The sequence below is a fragment of the Pinus tabuliformis genome, chromosome 3_1 (genome assembly GCF_031772625.1).
Source record: "Pinus tabuliformis cultivar Carrire ecotype Pingquan chromosome 3_1, CPIR1, whole genome shotgun sequence".
Lineage (NCBI taxonomy): Eukaryota > Viridiplantae > Streptophyta > Pinopsida > Pinales > Pinaceae > Pinus > Pinus tabuliformis.
The window spans coordinates 254,176,610-254,197,635 of NC_142301.1; the positions used below are offsets into that span (position 1 = coordinate 254,176,610).

Below are 21,026 nucleotides of genomic sequence, written 5' to 3' on the forward strand. Positions count from 1 at the left end.
AATTTGAACACTAGACAGTCTTTATATATTTAGATAGTTTTAATTCGCCAAAATTAATAAAGTTTCAACATCCTCCCTTCATTGTCCAATTTTAACCGTAATTAAACTTAAACAAATTGAACTTTTATATATATATATATATATATAACGGCAGTTACTGGTTAGCTCCACTTCATTTAACAGAAAGAAAAACATACAATTTATTTTTTGTGGTTTGTACAATTTCATTCAACATGAAAAGAAAACTTTAGAGTGCACGTTATTGGCTGAAGGACCTTGAATTGAAAAACACAACATTGTTAAAAAAGAACCTTAGTAATGCCGGACAATAAAATGATTGCGTAGGTCTACTAAAAATGCACGATTATAGGGATCTGGTGGTATGAATTGGATGAAGAAAGTATCCAGCATATATCGGATTTGGATTTCAGCTTCTCCTTGTCGTGAGTGGTTTGTTCAATTTCATTAACCGAAAACTCCGAAGAGCAAGATTATTTGTTAAAGGCCATCGAATTGACCACAGCAACTTTATTAAAGAAGAATATTGTTGTTATCAATCATATACGTATCTCCAAATAGGTATTTCAATTCAAAGCTATTATGATAATGAATAATAGGGAGGCATTCTCATTGACGTGCCTTTCTTTAAATCTACACCATGGAATGGATATTCTACGTTTCCACTCATCTTCCTACTTGACTGAGGTTCCAGCTGTTGTCATCCCACAGCATATCATTGGGTTTACTGGGCTCATCGTGTAGACGAATGGGGTTGACCTCCCAATCTCCAGGTCCGATAAAAATCTCTCCTGAAACTGGCACAGCATTCTTATTACTCTCATGTCCAATAATCTCTTTTAATGCAGCCACTACTTCACTGGCAGTAGGCCGAGAAGTCGGCTTAGCATCGACACATCTAAGAGCTAGTTTGGCACAATCAACTATCGCATTAATCTCGTAGTTTTCTCCCATGCTCTTGTCTATGATTTCTTCAATTTCCCCAGTAACTAATTTGCTGGGATTTCCATCCGTCTCTCCAGACACATACGATGTCACCTATAAATACGTCCAAATATGTTACATAAATTTCATTGGATTGTCATAAATTACAACATTAGGAAAATGTAATTGAATATCATAAACTATAGGAACGTGTAATTGAATGCACTATCAATTAAGAGGTTGGTGTTACCTATTTAGAATGATAATCAAATTCCTTACCCATTGAATGATGTTAAGTTCATCTTCAGGTAGATTTGTACATATTGGTGGTCTGCCACAGATGACTTCTAGCAACACCACTCCAAAACTATATACGTCACTCTTCTCAGTCAACATTTGAGTGCGAAAATACCTGCAGAAACGTCACATATCATTCAGCATCAAAGATTATTATGATTATTATAGCAAACAAAGTACAAGTTACTCTGGTGTATATCATACTCTGGATCCATGTATCCCGGCGTTCCTTTCACCATAGTGGTCACATGTGAAGAATCCCCGCCTTCTTCCGCTGTCATCTTTGAGAGACCAAAGTCGGCTAGTTTTCCGTTCATATAGATGTCTAAAAGGATGTTGGAGCTCTTAATATCCCTGTGAATTATCCTTGGGGTGGAACCTACGTGCAGGTACTCCAATCCTTCATAGAAGATAGCATGTGAATAACATGAGAAAGATGATCAATAGTACATAGTTCATGAAAATGAACGAATTTTTAGATCACAAAAAGATACGACCGACGAAAGCACTTTAGAGAAAAGAGTTACCCTTTGCTGCATCTAAGACTATTTTAAGCCTCGTTTTCCAAGGTAGTGCTGAAAGTTCAGCGCCAGAACCTAGAAAGTAAATGCAAATTCGAATATGTTCTTAGTCCTCTATATATTTTTCCTATAGATGAATGAAACAAAATTAATAAGCGAAATATTTACCATAAAGGCGGTCTCTTAGGGACCCTCCAGACATATGATCGTAGATTAGCATCAGCTCGCTTGACTCATTACAGTATCCCAGTAAAGACACCAAGTTCTTATGATTGATTCTGGATAGAAGATCAACCTGCTCATCAAGTGAAATGTCTTACGGTGGATTCTGTAAAGAATATTCAATCTGGTAATCAAGTGAAATGGGTTATTCTACATACATATTTGTTTTTGTTATATATGAGTGCGGCCAAAACCAAGACATGCAAATCTTGAAGGATCCCAGAATTACCTCATTCTGGAACTCGTTAATTCCTTGTCTGGAGAATAGTGAGAGCACTTTCACTGCTATCTCTTTTCCTTCGGGTAATTTACCAAAGAAAACCGATCCAAACCCCCCTTGTCCAATCTTCCGACTAAAGTTCCCTGTCGCTGATGTAATCTCTTCTGGAGTAAAGGCCCGACACATTGATGGATTGGGAACCGTAATTATCGCGTATTCTGCAACCACAAAAGCATATTTTTTGTAGTTTGTTACAGAGGTTGCTCACTATGTTGCATATTGAAATATTCTGGTTAAAGTTATCTGTAGACCTTTGTGTTCTTTTGTCCTGAACTTCTTCCAGTATACACCTGCCGTCAATGCTAAACAAAATATTAAAACTCCGCCTATGGCTAATCCGAGGACAACATTCTGTTTGCTTTTTCTTGAATTATCTAGGACGCATTTCCCATTACGCGTACGAACACAGAGGTAACGGTTTCCAGAGTATCTGGAGTAAACGAAATGAAGGAGATTTTGAATGAATATATAGTCAAAGTCTCAACATCAACATATGAGAATGGCAATTTTTGGTTAATCAAATAAATCAAAATTGTTATATTAAATTACCTGAGATCCAATGAAGTCTTGTTAAGAAGTTGCGGAGGAATTGCACCGCTGAAATTATTATTCTCTATAAACCTGTTCCACATAATGATAAAAGGGGATGCTCTAATATATTTGTAATTTTTTTATTTTTTATTTAGATCAACGTATGGAAAAAAAACGTATGAGAGATAGACGTACAGTTCTTTAAGGTTCTGGAGTTGAGATAGCCACTCCGGAACAGGACCACTCAAGTTGTTGTTGCTTAGATGTCTGCACAACAAGCTAACTAAATAACCGATTTTTTTGGATGTAAAATGGCGATCTTCTGTTTTTTGGGTGAGGGTGGGCCGGGCACATTGACTATTTAAAAAAAAATCGAACAAAGAGAGGTAAACTTTCTTACAATTTCCCCAACGCGGTTAAATTGGAGAAGTTTGGCAACAATCCGACAAGATTGTTATCATCAAGTGACCTGTTAATTTCAACACACGAACGCTTGAATGTGCAGAGCTAATATAATATTGGAGAAACAGAAAAGCAAAAAACCTATATGCCCACAGCAAATATAATATTGAAAAAGCACACACTACGTTAAATGTAAACGTTACTATTTTTATAATAATAATAATAATAATAATTATATATATATATATATATATATATATATATATATATATAATTTTTTAATTAAATAATTTTATGATTAATATCATTAAAAATATATTACAACCATGTTTCATTATAGTTGGGAGTGAGAAAAACCAAATTTTCGTATTTTTGATATTTTTACATTTACAATAATAATATATTTATGAATTTATAATATTAATACATATAATTTTTAATTAAATAAATTTTATATTAATATCATTAAAAAATATATTATAACCATGTTTCTTATAGTTGGGAATGAGAAAAAATAAATTTTGATGTTTCAACAATTGTTATATGTTTAAAGATGGAACTTCCCATCATTTAGATACCTAAAAATAGCAAGGCGATAATTTGGATACATAAGAATTAAAAATAGGAAGGTGATAATTTGGATACAAAGGTGATATTTTACATTCCTAATGAGTTTCATGTTTATGAAATCTAATGAGTTTCATGTTTATGAAATATGTTTATACTATTGGGACCCTGATATAGAATTATTCTTAACAAATAAGGTGTGTCCTCTAATCTTTGAGTTTCATTAGGACGAATATTCAGTGATAAGGTGTGTCCCCTAATCATTGAGTTTCATTAAGTTTTTAGATCTTGGTGTAGCTTCATACTAGCCTTCTTTAAATATAATCATTTTCTTAAAAAATATATATTAAACTATTTATAAAAAATAAAAACTATTTTCTAAAATAATCTAGTCCCTCCCAGCCGTCACTTGAGGGATAAAAACTTTATCAAACCAATACAACTTTATTAAGTTGCCTGAAAATGTAGGTAAAGCCTTCATTAAATCAATATATTTTGTTAATTCGAAAATCTTTGTATTCATGGTTCTTGAAAACTAGGTTTAAAATTCCATCTTTCAATTTTTCCTCAATTTGAAAATCTTTGTATTTATGATTCTTGAAAACTAGTTTTAGAATTCCATCCTTGAATTTTTCGTCAATGTGAGAAACTCGTTTGCTCTTATTTCACATATAATCCAAACTTTATTAAATCAATAAAACTCTCAATTTTGAAATTTTTGCATCTATCGTTTTGAGAATTAGGCCTAAAATCCAACCTTTGTATTTCAATCAGTACAACTCTGTTAATTTGAAAATCTTTGTATTAGCTTGGTCTAAAATTGTATTTTATATTTCTCCTTGAGTTTATTTTTATTTACTTGGGTTTTTAATGCTATAGTAGTATCTTTATTACATACTTACTAACCTAATTGATTGATAATGTAAATCGAAGGGGTTTTTACCAAGTCAACCTCTTGGATTTATATTTCACTTTAGTATCTTTATTACATATTTACTAACCTAATTGATTGATAATGTAAATCGAAGGGGTTTTTACCAAGTCAACCTCTTGGATTTATATTTCACTTTAGTATCTTTATTACATATTTACTAACCTAATTGATTGATAATGTAAATAGAAGGGGTTTTTACCAAGTCAATCTCTTGGATTTATATTTCACTTTCGATTACATTCCTTTAGGTTTATAATTACTTAGGTTTTTAGAATTTAAATGCGAAAGGATTATAAACCCAACTTTTGTTATTGTGAGGAGGATTGTCTTTTTGTACAACTTCAAATTTTCAATGATGGTTAATCATCGTTCAATGCCGCATAATGATAAATATTATCTCAATAACATATTCAACCATCATCAACCATTGTTTCATTTTTTATTATGACAAAGCTTGTCCCAAAGGTTGTCAAACATAGTCAACCATAGTCGACCTATGCATTGTAAAAAGGGTTATGTTTTCCAAAAAAATATCGTGGGGAACTGTTGTCAAACCTATTTATTTAATGGTTTAAATATTTATGTCTTTGGTTTATAAGACAAATCCATTGGATTTCATATTATTTGCTTGGGGTTAGTCTTCACTTGGGTTTAGTATTATTTGCTTGGGTTTATTATTGATTTTGGGTTTTTACTATAAACCAAAGGGGTTTATACTAAAACACAAAGGGATTATAAACTCAAGGGAATAATATTAACCAAAAGGATTATTACTAAAAACCCTTGGGTTTATATTCCATTGGGTTTTTAGTATTAATCCCTTATTTATTATATTATCAAACCCTTAGGTATATTAATTTAAGTGTTCATAATTTTAGGATATAATATTATTCATAGGTTTATAATTCCCTTGGGTATAATATTATTCATAGGCCAATCATGGTCAATGAAGGGCTTATATACCTTGCATTTATTAATTTGGTCCAATGAGTTTAATAATATTAGTCCCTTGGGTTTATAATACCTTAGGGTTATAGTATTGACACTAGGGTTTATTATTCCGTAGGGTTTTTAATATCAATCACTTGGGTTTACTAACGTAAGGGTTCATATTTTTAGGGTTTAATACTAAAATCCAAAGGGATTATAAAGAAAAGGAAATAATATTAACCCTTTGGACAATAAACCCAAGAGATTAATACTAGAAACCCAAGGAATTATTAACCCAACAAAATGATTTGAAACCCTAGGGGTTAATATTAAAAAACCCAAGGTATATAAACCCTAACAATACATTACATGCCCTAAAATAAACATGGTTGACAATGGTTGACAATGGTTGATTTTCATTTTCAGACAATTGTTGTCACAATGCGATGTTGGACCATCGTTGACCATGATCAACCATGTTAATTCTAGGGTTTATAATGTGTATGTTAGGGTTTATACACCTTGGGTTTATAAAATTTAGGGAATAATATTTAACCGTAGAGAAAGATATTAATTACAAACCCTATAAATAATATAATACTTTGCAAATATCAACCTTTATATTGATAAACAAAAGGATTTCATATAATAAACCTAAGGGGTTGATACTAAAACCGAAAGGAATTATAAAACCCAAGGCAGTAATATTAACCAAATGGATTAATACTAAAAACCCTAGCATTTATTTTCCCTTCGGTTCTTAGTATTAATCCCTTGGGATAGGGTTTATAAACCCTATACCGAAGGCATTAAGACTAAAAACACAAGGGATTAATATAAACTCTAGGCTTTCTAATATTAATTCTTTGGGTTTATCATCCCTTAGGTTCATATTATTCCCTTGGGTTTATAATCTCTTGGGGGTTTAGTATGAATCTAAAGGTTTATTATTTCCTTATATTTATAATAGAAATCCCTTACAATAAAATTCTAAGAGTATATTATTATTATTCCCTTGTGTTTATAATGACAATCCCTGAAATTGGATTTTATATTTCTCCATAATTTGTTCTTGAGACACTCTTAAGGTCCCACCCTAACCCCCTTATTTATGTAATAGGATCGATTCATAGTTATATTTAATTAAAGAGTCAATAAAGCCCATATTAATAATTGTAAGTGGTTAACTCGCATTTAATGAAGAGACCACAGTTAGTTGCAAATGGGCCATGGTATTAAATAGATGGTATTAATAAGAACCATGGTATTGCCCCATGGTATTGCATGTATGAATCCTATATAAACGATAGGGACTCCCCTCGAGGAGCATCGTTTCTTATTTTGTATTGAGCTTAGCTCTATTGGAGGTTGCCCCCTCGAAGAGGCAAGTGAACATTGCTTTCTGAATAATAAAATACTTGTTGTTATTTCTCATTGTTCTATGTTTTGGGTATATTTCTTCACATATTTGGTATTTTGGTATCGTCTTGCAGGTTAAAAGCATAAAAAGTGGTATTAAAGCGCTTTCCAGGGCCAGTGGGATCTCCAATTTTTAGCAATTTTTTTTTGGCTACAGACGTGTTTCGGCGTCTTTAAACCACGGGATTTGTCTTTGAGCCCATAAACCTACGGATTTGGGGAGGCATGCACACAGGAAATAAAAGAGGTGGTCACGCTTGTTGGACTCCCTTGTAACCCCTGTGGGTACCCCTTTGAGTAGTAGCACATTAGACAGAACCATGCATGGACTGTCTTCCAAGTACCCTCTAGGTATATTGGAAGTCCCCTAGCTCCCTTGAAACCTTGTCATAGATAAACCGTTGGTCATCTTGCTGCTATAGTACACCGAGAACAGCACTCGGAGAGATTACTCACGCATACGATAGGGTAGTCGAGTTGTACAGCTAAGGGTACGGTTGATCCTTCTTGGTTAGTTCCATGAAAAATTGGGTCAAGTACTATTGTCAAACCCTTATGTATATTGCGATCTGTAGCACCTGACACTCATGGAGACCATATTTCCCTTCTCGATCTCTGGATCATGCATAATCTTTACCAGATCAGATCTCGCAAGTGGCGTTTTGTCACAGCAACAACAATTAGTTCCATCATTCAGATCTATCAGAAGAACCATTCATATCTATTAGATCCATCAGATCTGCAGTAGCAATCAGTTCCGCCATTAAAATCTCTCAGATCCATTAGATCCACCATCCAGATCTGAGTAGTTGTGTTGGTTCCTATACCTGGGCGTGATTTTCTTAGGACTTTTCGCAGCATTGACATTTCTGGGATTCGGCTACTACAGTATTCCTAAGCAAGGAGTAAAATTCCATTCCCCCCTAGGGTGCTTATTTGTGACTTAGCCCATAAGAATCAAGATGACGAGCTGAGCAAGGTGGTACCATTCAATTGTTAGTGCCAAAAAATTCGAGCAGTCCCAAATTTCAAGTGCATCAGATCGGTGCATGGTACAAATTAGAGCTCAAGCTATGGCCAATTAGAGGATCCAAAAACTTGAATCAACATTGAACGAGGTATTGTTGTCACTGAAGAACATAAATGAAACACTCTCAAAGGGCAAGATGGAGGAATGTGTGAAGGCATAGGTTGACAATGAAAACAGTGAGGGTGAGTCTAGCCAGTCCCTTCACCTCTTTGGCACCCACCAACAATCCCATCTGTGACCACCCAAGCTGGACATGTATAAATTTGATGGCTCTCACCTGGCTGCATGGATAGCACAAATGGAGCAACATTTCACTCTGAATTACATCTTGGATAATGCGACTCACTTTAGTGTGGGTATCATGTACTTGAACAATGAAAGATGTTAATGGTGGCAATGGCATCAACGTTGCTATGGATGGACCTTGACTTGGGAGACATTCAAAAAATCTCTTATGGATCGCTTTTACCATGAATCTTTTTGGGTCGTCTCACTAAGCTCCAACAGACAGGAACATTGAATGAATATACTGTAGCCTTTGAAGCCTTTGCTTTCCATAGTGTAGGTCTACATGATGAGTTCTACGTGGAATGTTTTGTCATTGGTCTCAAAGAAGCCATACAAGCCCACGTCTAACTGCACCACCGTAGCTCATGGTTGCATGCTTGTAGGATAGCTCGTGAATTCGAACATGCATTAGCAGCCCAGTCCAATCACCCAAATTTCATCACCAAGGGTCGCTCCCCACAAGCTCAAAGCACTACCCAAACACTCAAGGTTCAAAAGGTGTCGCGAGTAGAAATGGCAGAAAGAAGAAAGCAAGGATTATGTTACTACTGTGATGAGAAATACTGCCCCGGGCATAAATGCAAGGAGCCCAAATTCTTTCAAATTGATGCTACCGATCACAGTTCATCGCAGGAAGCCCCACCACTTGAGGAACCAGAGGAGGAAGAAGAGGACAACCAGCAGGACAATGTACCTGAAGAACCAATTATCTCACTGCACACTTTGGCAGGGATTTCTTCGCCTCAAACTCTCAAAATTAAAGGTTTTATTAAGCATCGCCGAGTAGTAGTCTTGATTGATAGTGGAAGTACACATAATTTTATCCATCAAAGAGTCGCAGAAGTAGTGCATTGTTTTGTCCGAGTAGTTTCTAACTTCCAGGTCCAAATTGCTGATGGGGGAACAATGAAATGTGAAGGTCATTGTGAAAATGTCAAACTTCAAATGGGAGATTATTAATTAAAGACCCACATGTTTGCCATACACATGGGAGGGTGCGACATTTTCCTCTGTTCTAAATGGCTTCACACACTTGGCCCAATCACAATGGATTTCCATGAGCTATATATGAGCTTTAAGCAGAACAACCACACAAATACCCTCCACGGACTCCAAGCAGGAGCTCCCTCTATCATCAGCTCACATCAGATGGAAAAAATGTTAAAAAAGGGCCACCATGGAGTTATAGCTCAATTTAATGCCATCCAGGCCTTCGAAACCAATTCTCTTCATATTCATCCTGAGATGCAACAGATCTTAAACAACCATCTGCTAGTCTTTCACAAGCCTCATGAGCTTCCACCCTCAAGAGGGGAACATGATCATAGCATTACTTTGGTCCTAGGGGCCCAACCACCAAATGTGCACCCATATAGATATACGTTCGCCCAAAAGAATGAAATAGAACAAATAATCAAGGAACTCTTGGAAGCATGCCTCATTTGTCCCAGCATTAGTCCTTATTCATTGCCGGTGGTCATGGTGCTCAAGAAAGATGGGGAATGGCATATGTGTCCAGAATTCAGGGCCCTTAATAAGGTGATAGTGAAAGATAAATTTCCCATCTCAGTTGTCGATGATTTGTTGGATGAACTAAATGGTGCTCAATTCTTTACTAAGCTCGACCTTTGCTTAGGCTACCACCAAATTTGCATGAAAGAAGTAGACATTCCAAAGACCGCTTTCTGAACTCATGAAGGCCATTATGAGTTCCTGGTCATGTCATTCGGTCTTTGTAATTCCCCATCCACTTTTCAGAGCCTTATGAACCACCATATCCAACCATATCTCAGAAAATTTATCCTTGTTTTCTTTGATGACATCCTCATATACAGTTGCACCTGGGCCACACATCTTCAGCATGTAGATCTGCTCTTGCAACTGCTCTGCAAGCATAAATTATTTGTCAAGATGTCTAAGTGTCCTTTTGGCATGGAATAAGTTGAGTATTTGGGCCACATTGTGGGGTGTGAAGGTGTCCGGGTGACCCCAAAAAGATGCAGGCAATGCAGGATTGGCCTCAACCTAAGACCTTGAAGAGCCTGAGAGGATTTTTGGGTCTCACAGGCCACTATCGCAAATTTGTCTGCAATTATGGTTGCATTGCTAGGCCCCTCACTCAAGTCCTTAAGAAAAAATCATTCCTATGGAATGATGAAGCACAACAGGCTTTTACATCTCTCAAACATGTAATGTGTTCCACTCCAGTATTAGCACTACTCGACTTCACCAAATATTTTGTGATTGAATGTGACGCTTCAGGTACGGGTATTGGGGCGGTCTTAATGCAGGAAGGTTGACCCTTGGCCTTCACGAGCCAACAACTAAGTGGGAAAAATATTGGACAATCTACCTATGAGAAGGAGATGATGGCCATCTTACATGCAGTAGATACTTGGTGACCATACTTATTGGGGCGGCGTGTCCAAATCCGCACAGACCATGAAAGCCTTAGATATTTTTTGGAGCAACGCCTATCCTCACCACAACAAAATAAATGGCTCACCAAAATGCTGGCATATAATTATGAGATAATTTACAAGGGCGCAAAAATTTTGTAGCAGATGCATTGTTCCACCAATTTGGGGAGGAAAGTACCCTGCTCGCAATTTCCCTTCCCATTCCAGAATGGATTGAAGAGGCTCACACGGAATGGTTTTCACATCCCTAGCTCTCCCAACTCATTAATCAATTGCATGCGGATCCAAATTCCATAACAGGCTACTCGTGGTAGGATGAGATTCTTGGCCACAAGGAGAGAGTCGTAATATCACCAACATCCACCCTCAAAAGCCGCATTTTGGCGAAGTTGCACTCATCCCCCACTATAGGACATTCAAGCTTTCGGAAGAGGTATGCTCACACTCGAATATCATTTTTTTGGACAGGCATGAAAAAGGACATTCTTACTTTTGTAGCTGAATGTGATGTCTGTCAGTGCCACACAAGCGAAACAGTCAAATCCCCAGGCACATTACAGCCATTGCTCATCCCGGCTTCAATCTAGATGGAGGTTTCTATGGATTTCATTACGTGTCTTCCAAAGTCAGGAAACAAGTCAGTCATCATGGTGGTTGTGGATAGAATTTCTAAGTATGCTCATTTTTGCGCCCTACCCCACCCTTTTACACCAACTTTGGTCGCTCATTCTTTCATGGATTAGATCTTCAAATTACATGGCATGCCCACTTCCATTGTGTCTAATTGTGACCTAGTCTTCACCAGTAACTTTTGGCAGGAACTCTTCCAACTACAATGTACCCAACTACAACTCAGTACTTCCTATCATCCAAAAACTGATGGTCAAACTGAAGCAGTCAATAGATTTCTGGAAACCTACCTTAGGTGTTCCACTTCAGAAAAGCAACATCTCTGGGTATAGTGGTTACCTCTAGCTGAATGGTGGTATAACACCAACTATCATGCCACCACCAAAATGACTCCATATGAAGCATTTTATGGTCAACTCCCTCCTTCCCCTAGTTGTTATATCAAGGGATTCTCGAAGGTACAAGCAGTGGATCAACTCCTACAAAATCGCACAACCATGCTGGCCCACCTTAGAGAGAATCTTCATCAAGCTCAAAACCGCATGAAGCAACAGGTAGATCAACGCCACTTAGAACGCCAATTTCAAGAAGGGGATAAGGTATTTTTGAGGCTGCAACCATATAAGCAAACATCACTCAAAGACAATGGTTTTCAGAAACTATCTCCAAAATTATACGGACTGTATCAAGTACTTCAGCGCATTGGAGAAGTTGCCTACAAGCTAGATTTGCCACCCACTGCAAAAATCCATCCAGTTTTCCATGTCTCATGCCTCAAGAAAGTGATTGGGAACAATTGCAGAATTCAAACCAGTCTACCTGAACTGGATGAAGAAGGGTCAATATGGCTCCAACCTGAATAGGTCCTTGACACACGAGAATGGCACATGCATGGCCGCATGATCAAGGAAGTCCTTGTCAAGTGGAAAGACACCTCTCCAGAAGATGCAACCTGGTAAACAGCTACTATTCTTCAGTAGTTTCTGCAACTTTAGCCTTGAGGACAATGCTATTCTTATGGGGGAGGGCATGTTAGGGTCCCACCCTAACCCCCTTATTTATGTAATAGGATCGATTCATAGTTATAGTTAAGTAAAGAATGAATAAAGCCCATATTAATAATTGTAAGTGGTTAACCCGCATTTAATGAAGGGACCAAAGTTAGTTGCAAATGGGCCATGGTATTAGATAGATGGTATTAATAAGAACCATGGTATTGCCCCATGGTATTGCATGTATGAATCCTATATAAAGGATAGAGACTCCCCTCGAGGAGCATCGTGTCTTATTTTGTATTGAGCTCAGCTCTATTGGAGGTTGCCCCCTCGAAGATGCAAGTGAACATTGCTTTTTCAATAATAAAATACTTTCTGTTATTTCTCATTGTTCTATGTTTTTGGTATATTTCTTCACATATTTGGTATTCTGGTATCGTCTTGTAGGCTAAGAGAATAACAAACACACTTTTCCTCTTTTGAATTATAAAATTCTCCACATTTTCTATTTCATCCTTCATCTGAGAAGAATCCTCCATATGTTATTTCCTCCTCGATCTGATTGAAAACATTGACTTGAAGTGGCTTTGGTTCTACTTTAATGACGCATTTTGTGTTTGAAATAATAATCCCAACCACCATCTTAAAAACACTAACAAACACCATATTGCTTTCCTAGTCAAGTACTACGGAATTGTGATTTTGTTTGCATGCGAAAGGATTGAAGTCAGAGCAAAAGTACAGCGCTGAACATTCTGCAACACATCATAGAAGTTAATGCACTTAATGAAGTTTGGTAAATAATTATGGGAAAGTATTCACTCCGTGATTGTTGCCAACACTCCACAACAAATGCAAGTTCATAAAACCATTTATTATTTAAAATCGCCCATGATGTGTATTAAATATTTTCGTCAAATTTGTATGTGGAGGTAAATATGAATGTAAAAGTCATTTGTATTGTTGGGAAAGTTAGAGAGTGAGGGAGGGTGAAAGTCTGTGAGGTAGTGAGGAGAAAATCGTGGAGGAAATATTGGTGGGCGTGTGAACACCAGTTTTAGACATTTACTCTGCAACCCAAGTGATTCATAAATCGTAGTAAGTCTTTTGCGTTTTCACTTGGAGTTGCAGCCTCCATTTATCATGTGAATGTATTTTCCTATGTTTTGAAATATAATACAAAGTATATTATATTGCGATGTGGTCTTAAACCTTCATGGGTAAATTGACCGCAACCTTTTATTTTTACTATATTTTGTCGTGAATTATTTCTTGTGTATTTTTTAATCCTATGTGTAGTTGCGATATCCTTCCTGTAACATAAGACTTACCTTGCCGCAATTGAATTCTGAGCTGGACTCCTCTCTTCTACGCCTGCAAAATTTTTTCTAACATCGTATCAGAATAGGTTAAACTCTGATAGTGTAAAAACAAGTGTTTTTACTAGTAGTTAAAATTTCTTTGAGGGAAAATTTCTTTTTTAGCATATTTACCAGCAGTTAGAAAAAATTTTCTCACTCAAAAATGGAAACATCAAGCACAATCTTGACTAATCCTTAGATACCTAGTTTAATGGAAAAAATTATGACTATTGGGCTATTATAATGAAGTCCCTGCTTTCTTCTCAAGACATTTGGGATTTTGTGGAGAATGGTTTTCAAGAACCAGCAGATGCAGCAACATAAAATCCCTTGTCTCAAGCAGAAAGGGATTTTTTGAGGGACAATAGGAAGAAGGATGCAAAATCCCTCTTCTCCATTTTTCAAGAAGTTCATGAAAGTATTTTTCCAAGGGTTGCATCACTAATGAAGTCTAAGAAAGGATGGGACACCCTCTAGAGAGCCTACCAAGGCATGGAAAAAGTCAAGATAAAAAAATTGCAAATGTTGAGAACAGACTTTGAAACACTTCGTATGAAAGAGTTTGAGAATTTAGACTCGTTTTTTACACATGTAATTGGGTTGGTTACTCAAAGCAGGTCTCATGGTGAGACACTTGAGGAAAGGAGAATAGTTGAGAAAGTTTTGTGAAGTTTGCCAGCAATGTTTGATGCCATTGTTGTGGCCATAGAAGAGAAAAAGGATCTCTCATAGTTCTTAGTGGACGAGCTTCATGCATCACTGATTTCTCATGAACACAGATTGAATGGAGCAACAAGCTCCTCATTCGAGAAATAAGGAGCACAAACACAACTCTCAATGAACTCATAAGAGGATGGAAGAAATGATTCAGATGCCACACAAGTGAGCTTTCAAGCAGAGGTCAAAGATGAAAATTGGTTATGGCATTTGAGATTTGGTAATCTCAACTTTTGAGGTTTTAATTTGCTGCATAGAAAAGACATGGTGAAGGGGTTTCTGCTTATAGAAAATTTGGACAACCTATGTGAAGGAAGTATCTTGGGCAAACAACATAGAGAGACATTTCCAGAAGGAAAGTGAGTAAGGGAAAAGGCACCTTTGGAGATTGTCCACTCATATTTCTTTGGACCAATGCAGACACCATCAATTGGTCATAGCCATTATTTATTGACCTTCATAGATGACTACACAAGGAAGACATGGGTCTATCTCCTAAAACATAAAAGTGAAGTGTTTGAGGGCTTTCACCAATATAAGGCTCTTATTGAGAAGAAAAGTGGACACTACATCAAAGTCCTCAGGACTGACAGAGGTGGCGAATGCATCTCAGATGACTTCCTTCTATTTTACAGTGAGCATGGAATTCACAAGCAATTTACAACAAGATATACACCTCGGCAAAATGGTGTGGTGGAGAGGAAGAATAAGACCATTATGGAAATGGAAAGATGTATGCTGAAGGCAAAGCATTTTCCAAATGATTATTGGGGTAAATTTGTCACTTGTGCAACATATATCTTGAATAAGTGTCCAACCAAAAGCGTCCAGAACATAGTTCCTGAAGAGGAATGGAGTGGAAGAAAGCATAGTCTCACTCACATGAGAGTATTTGGATGTGTACCGTATGCACATGTCGCAGATGAGTTGAGGAAGAAGTTGGATAGCAAGGGGGAGAAATTCATATTTGTTGGAGACAGTGATGAAACCAAGGCATACAAGATCTACAATCTATCAACTAATAAGGTCATAATCAGTAGAGATGTGTAGTTCATAGAATAAGAATCATGGGATGGAAGTTTAGAGAAGACAGTCAATGTGAAATAATGTATACCACATGCAGACAAAGAGAAATTGACATCAGCAAGAAATTCCTCAACAGTGGCTCGTTCTATTCCTATTCAAGTGCAACAAAGCAGGCAGCAAGGAACACCATAAACAAATAATAGGATAGTGTCATGCAAGTGCTTCTCTAAGCACGCCGCAAAGTGCAACATCAAGTGACATGGCAAGCCCATCTTCAACGAGCACAAGAAGACCAAAATTTAGAAATTTAAATGAAATTTATGAACAAGATGAGGATGATAGCAACGCTGGTCTGAATTCCATATTTACATTATTTTGTCATGTAGGTGACCCAATCCATTTTGAAGATGCATTCAAAGAATAAAAATGGGTTGTGGAAATGGAGGAAGAAATAGAAGCAATAGAAAAAAATGACACATGGGAGTTAGTGAACCTTCTGAAAGGAAAATAAGTCATTGGAGTGAAGTGGGTGTATAAGACTAAGAGCAATGTCAACGATAAGATTGAAAGGCACAAAGCAAGGCTAGTTGTCAAAGGATACAAGCAACAACATGGAAGAGATTATTCAGAGATGTCAGTTGGGAGGATGGAGACAGTCCATACAGTTGTGGTGATTACCGCGCAACATAAATCAAAAGTGTATCAAATGGACGTAAAATTAGGATTCTTAAATGGAGTGTTGAAAGATGAAGTGTATGTTTCTTAACCACTTGGTTATGAGGTAAAAGCCTAAGAAGACAAACTGTATCATTTGAGGAAGGCTCTTTATGGGCTAAAGCAACACCATGTGCATGGTACAACAAGATAGATGCTTACCTGTTGGACAATGGTTTTGACAAATGTGACGGTGAGCCTACTCTCTACATCAAAGAGAGTGATGGTAAGATTCTTATTCTTGTCTTGTATGTAGATGATTTGATTTTTACATGCAATGATGGTTTCCTCATCGCTAATTTTAAAGAAGTCATGAAGAGTGAATTTGAAATGACTGACTTGGGGTTGTTAAAGTATTTTTTGGGCATAGACGTAAAGCAAACAGAAAATGGAATTTTTATCTCTTAAGCAATGTATGTAACAGACATTTTGGAGAGGTTTAAGATGTAGAACAACAAGTCGACATCAACTCCAACTGTCATGGGGTTGAAGTTGAGAAAAGAAGATTGCAGCAACAATGTTAATCCGACATTATACAAAAGTATGATAGGCAACTTTATGTATTTGACCGACACTAGGCCAGATATAATGTATGCAGTGAGTTTGGTGTTGAGGTTCACGGAGACACCCAAGGAAACACATTGGCAAGCATTGAAAATGATTCCAAGGTATGTCAATGGGACAAAATAGTATGGTGCTTTGTACACTGCAACAAGTGATTTTAGGTTGGTTGGTTACACTGATAGTGACTGGGCAGGATGTGTCGATGACAAAAAGAGCACGTTAGGATATGTTTTTCATTTGGGTTCTAGAGCCGTTTCATGGGCCTTCAAGAAACAACTCATAGTTTCATTGTCAATAGTAGAAGGTGAATATGTCTCCGCAACAACAACAGTGTGTCAGGTAGTTTGGATGAGAAGGATTTTGAGGGATCTTCGCCACGACCAAGGGAGAATGACAACTATTTTCTGCGACAACACCTCAACGATTTCATTATCAAAGAATTTTGTTTTTCACAAGAGGACCAAGCATATTGATGCTAAATATTTTTTTATCAGAGAGTTGATTAACAATGATGAAATTGTGTTGCAGCATTGCAGGTCACATGAATAATTTGCTGATATTTTCACAAAGCGATAGGTATGTGAAAGTTTTTTTTACCTTAGAGACTGTTTGGGAATTGTCAATGGTTGCAGTTGTGATTAAGGGAGAGTGTTGGAAATAATAATCCCAACCACCATCTTAAAAACAATGACAAACACCATGCTTGCCTAGTCAACTACTGTAGGGTTGTGATTTTGTTTGTAGGCGGAAGCACTGAAGTCAAAGCAGAGTAGAAGTACAGCCTTGACCATTCCGCAACACTTCAGAGAAGTTAAGGAACTTAATGAAGTTTGTTAAATAAGTATGGGCAAGTATTCACTCCCCGACTGTTGCCCACACTCCACAACACCTGCAAGTTCATAAAACCATTTATTATGCAAAATCGCCCATGCTATGTATAAAATATATTCTCTGTCATGTATTAATGTCAAATTTGTATGTTGAGATAAATATGAATGTAAAATTCAGAGGGTTAAATTCTGTGAGGTAGTGAGGAGAAAATCCTAGAGGAAATATTGGTGGGTGAGTGGGTGAAAATCAGTAAACTCAGACATTTACTCCCCAACCCTAGTGATGTGTAAATCTCATTAAGTCTTTTGTGTTTTCAATCCCTCCATTATGATGCGAATATATTTTCCTATGTTTTGAAATATAATACAAAGTATGTTATGTTGTGATGTGGTCTTAAACCTCCATGAATTAATTTAAGTCAACTTTTTGTTTCCACTCCGTTTTGCCGTGAGTTATTTCCTGTGTATTATTTAAATCTCTATGTAATTGCGATATCCTTACTGCAATATAAGAAGCTAAATTCTGAGCGAGAATATTTTTTTACATTCTAAGTTCTGGTTGAATGATAGGAAATCACGCATTTTAAGCTAGGGTTGAATGATGGGAAAGCAATGGAGGTTGGAGTCTTTGGAGGCGGATTTCATCCTTTTTCAAAAGCTTTTCGGCTAGCTCTCACCACGCTTATCGAATCATTCTGGAATTTCTAACAAAAGGTTGATTTCAAAGTCTGACATATAGTAAACTTTACTATATTTATAAACAGTTATTTGAGCTCGCTATCTGATATTAATAGTTTCAAGTTTACCTTAAATGAGTTTATTTATATAAAAATAAATTTAAATTTAAGTTTACTCTAAACTCCACAAAATCACTCTCAAAAAAAATTACACAATATTTAAAATATATTTATACAGCATTTTAACCTTAGTCGTAAACCAAATTGCTAATTACTTTCGTATGATTTTGAAGAGGAGTTCTAGCTTATAAAAGTAAGGCCGACACTTACAGCTCTTTAAGGTTCTTTAGTTGAGACAGCCAGCCTGGAACACTACCAGTTAAATTGTTGTGGTTTACATATCTGCACACGGATGGAATTAACATTAAAAAGGGACCAAGTATCGATCCAGTTTAAATGACTAATATGACTAAGATTAAAAGACGAACCAACTAAGTGTTATTCCGAGAAGAAAACACTTACAGTCTCTCCAACATAGTTAAATTGGAAAAATCTGGCAAAGCTCCGATCAGCTTATTATTTGCAAGTGACCTGGTAATTTCAAGACGAATGGATGAACGCCAGTAGCAGTATAATATTCAACGATAAAGATGCTCTTTTCATCAGCCTTTTAATCTCAATGAGCGTTTTCGTATTTCGTTAGGAGTATTTTTATCTTGAAAAGAATACATTGGTGCTTACAGGTTAACTAATCCGGTCAACTGTCCAATATCTGCAGGTACAGTTCCTGTAAAATTCCTTCCAGCCAAATTTCTGACAACAGGAAGATTATCAATAACTCATACAATATCACATCGGGCTGTAAATCACAAATCATATACAGTATACAAACCAAAGGATTCAGCTTACAATTCCGATATTCTTATCTCCGATGATCTGTTATTACAACTAATTCCTTCCCAGCGGATTATATAGCAAGGATCCGAAATCCAATCTTGTATGTCAAACCTGGTTTTGATCACGTCAAGAGGTTGAACTGCATTTTAATAAATACTTGGTTAGGCATTGAATTATATATGAGTGATTTCGGTATGGCAACTTTAGTCAGAGAACTTACTATCATGTGCAGACGTTGCCTGATCGGTATCAACTATTTCTAAGGACTCATAGGCGTTGATTATAGGACTATTGGTGGAGTTACCGGCCGTCTCTACGGCAAGAGTGAGTATATCTGTTTCATTGAAATCGAATGTTAGCTCTAGGGCAGAGTGATTTTCCAAAGTGATGACATCGGACATTTTCACCCCATTTAACAGCACGGAAAAAGATCTCAATTGAGACATAGTTAGGTTTTCGATCTCTGCCAAATACAGATACACTACTGATTTGCTCCCTCTTGGCGTCGCAACACGGATCGGAAACACTGAGGTGTTTAAGATAAATGCCGTTTGCATTATAAGACTTGGGGGAAGATTTTGGGTATCTTTTGTTGAAATGTCATCATTTGCAGTTACAGACCGTACACCAGATCCACCATTAACATCGAAAAAGAAATCTGATGACCAGATGCGGTCAAAGCTGTCGTCAGGATACCTGCTTAGTTCAACATAGAAAGCTATTCAGCTCAATCAATTCAACTGCATAACATGAGCACCGCAACATGAACATGAACATCAACATCAACATCAGAAAAAGGGTGAAGATGAAAAAGTTTGAAATGTATACCTAACTAACTCTTTTCCTGCAAAGTCAACTCTTTCATCTTTTTTCAACGATCGTCCTGGCTTTGCCTTTCTATACATGCCTTCTTTGAGGGGCCTAAACTCAATAGCATTGACGAAGGGATCGTCATTCTCTGATGTTCTGATGAAGCAATGATACAACACTGTGCCCAAACTAACAATGATCCTTTCATGATACCATGGACTGTCATATGGGGGTGGTATGTTTCTGTAAGCCAACATACCCAATGTCTCATAAGAAAGTCCGAAGCCTGGCTGTTGTTTGAATCCAGTGTAATTACCGATTGCAAACCATGTTCTTAAGAGGTAAGGCACATTGGGGACCACTGGAAACTGATAGCAAGCCTTTCTGACAGGTTTTGGGAAATACCGTAGGCTATTCACGTACGAACCGTAGGTTTGTTCAGAGTAATCCCCGAGGTGTATGTCTACTGCCGTACCCACGTCAATGTAATTAGCATCACTTACCCATGTTACGTTGTTTCGGGCCGTGTGATTTCCTTTACCTCCGCAATTAAGACTCACATATCCTGCCATCCAAAATTCAATTAATTAAAATAATAAACCCTAGATAAGCAATTGGCATTCCGATGACAGCATTCAATGACGATTTTAAGGTAAACAAAACTGAAACAACAAAATATTGTTCCTTCAATTCTAAAATATTCAGAAATACCTGGTTGAGCAATAACATTCACACACAATAACAGCACGTTCATAGGCAGCCAAAGGTTCCCTATGCGGTAACTCATTTTCCCTCTTGGTACGAATCGAACGATTCGGACATGCGAGAGATTTGTGTTTTCTGAGATTCTAATTACGTTTACTGTAAATATTGAGCTGGATCGCCATTGCGATCCAGCGTCTGCCCTAGACTGTAAATAAAATGGGATCTCCCTGTTTAGACAAAAACAGATGTTGGGATGTCCGGGTTTCACCGTAAAAGTAGCTGGTCTTCTTGTTTTCGTTACTTTGGAGAAGAAGATT

The 21,026-nt window shown here is 36.9% G+C and overlaps 1 protein-coding gene across 1 annotated transcript; it reads right to left on the minus strand.

Moving 5' to 3' along the window:
• Window positions 1-684: 684 nt before the first annotated feature.
• On the minus strand, window positions 685-20,791 carry LOC149186756 (putative LRR receptor-like serine/threonine-protein kinase At1g67720). Its single transcript, XM_089409437.1, has 15 exons — window positions 20,716-20,791; window positions 20,023-20,569; window positions 19,415-19,890; window positions 19,207-19,333; window positions 19,039-19,110; window positions 18,820-18,888; window positions 18,628-18,699; window positions 2,812-2,883; window positions 2,553-2,692; window positions 2,212-2,420; window positions 1,929-2,055; window positions 1,767-1,835; window positions 1,444-1,639; window positions 1,222-1,354; window positions 685-1,056 (listed from the first exon to the last, which is right to left on the minus strand). Exons 1-15 carry the CDS (start codon window positions 20,789-20,791, stop codon window positions 685-687), a joined length of 2,757 nt encoding a protein of 918 aa, XP_089265563.1.
• Between the last annotated feature and the right edge of the window lie 235 nt (window positions 20,792-21,026).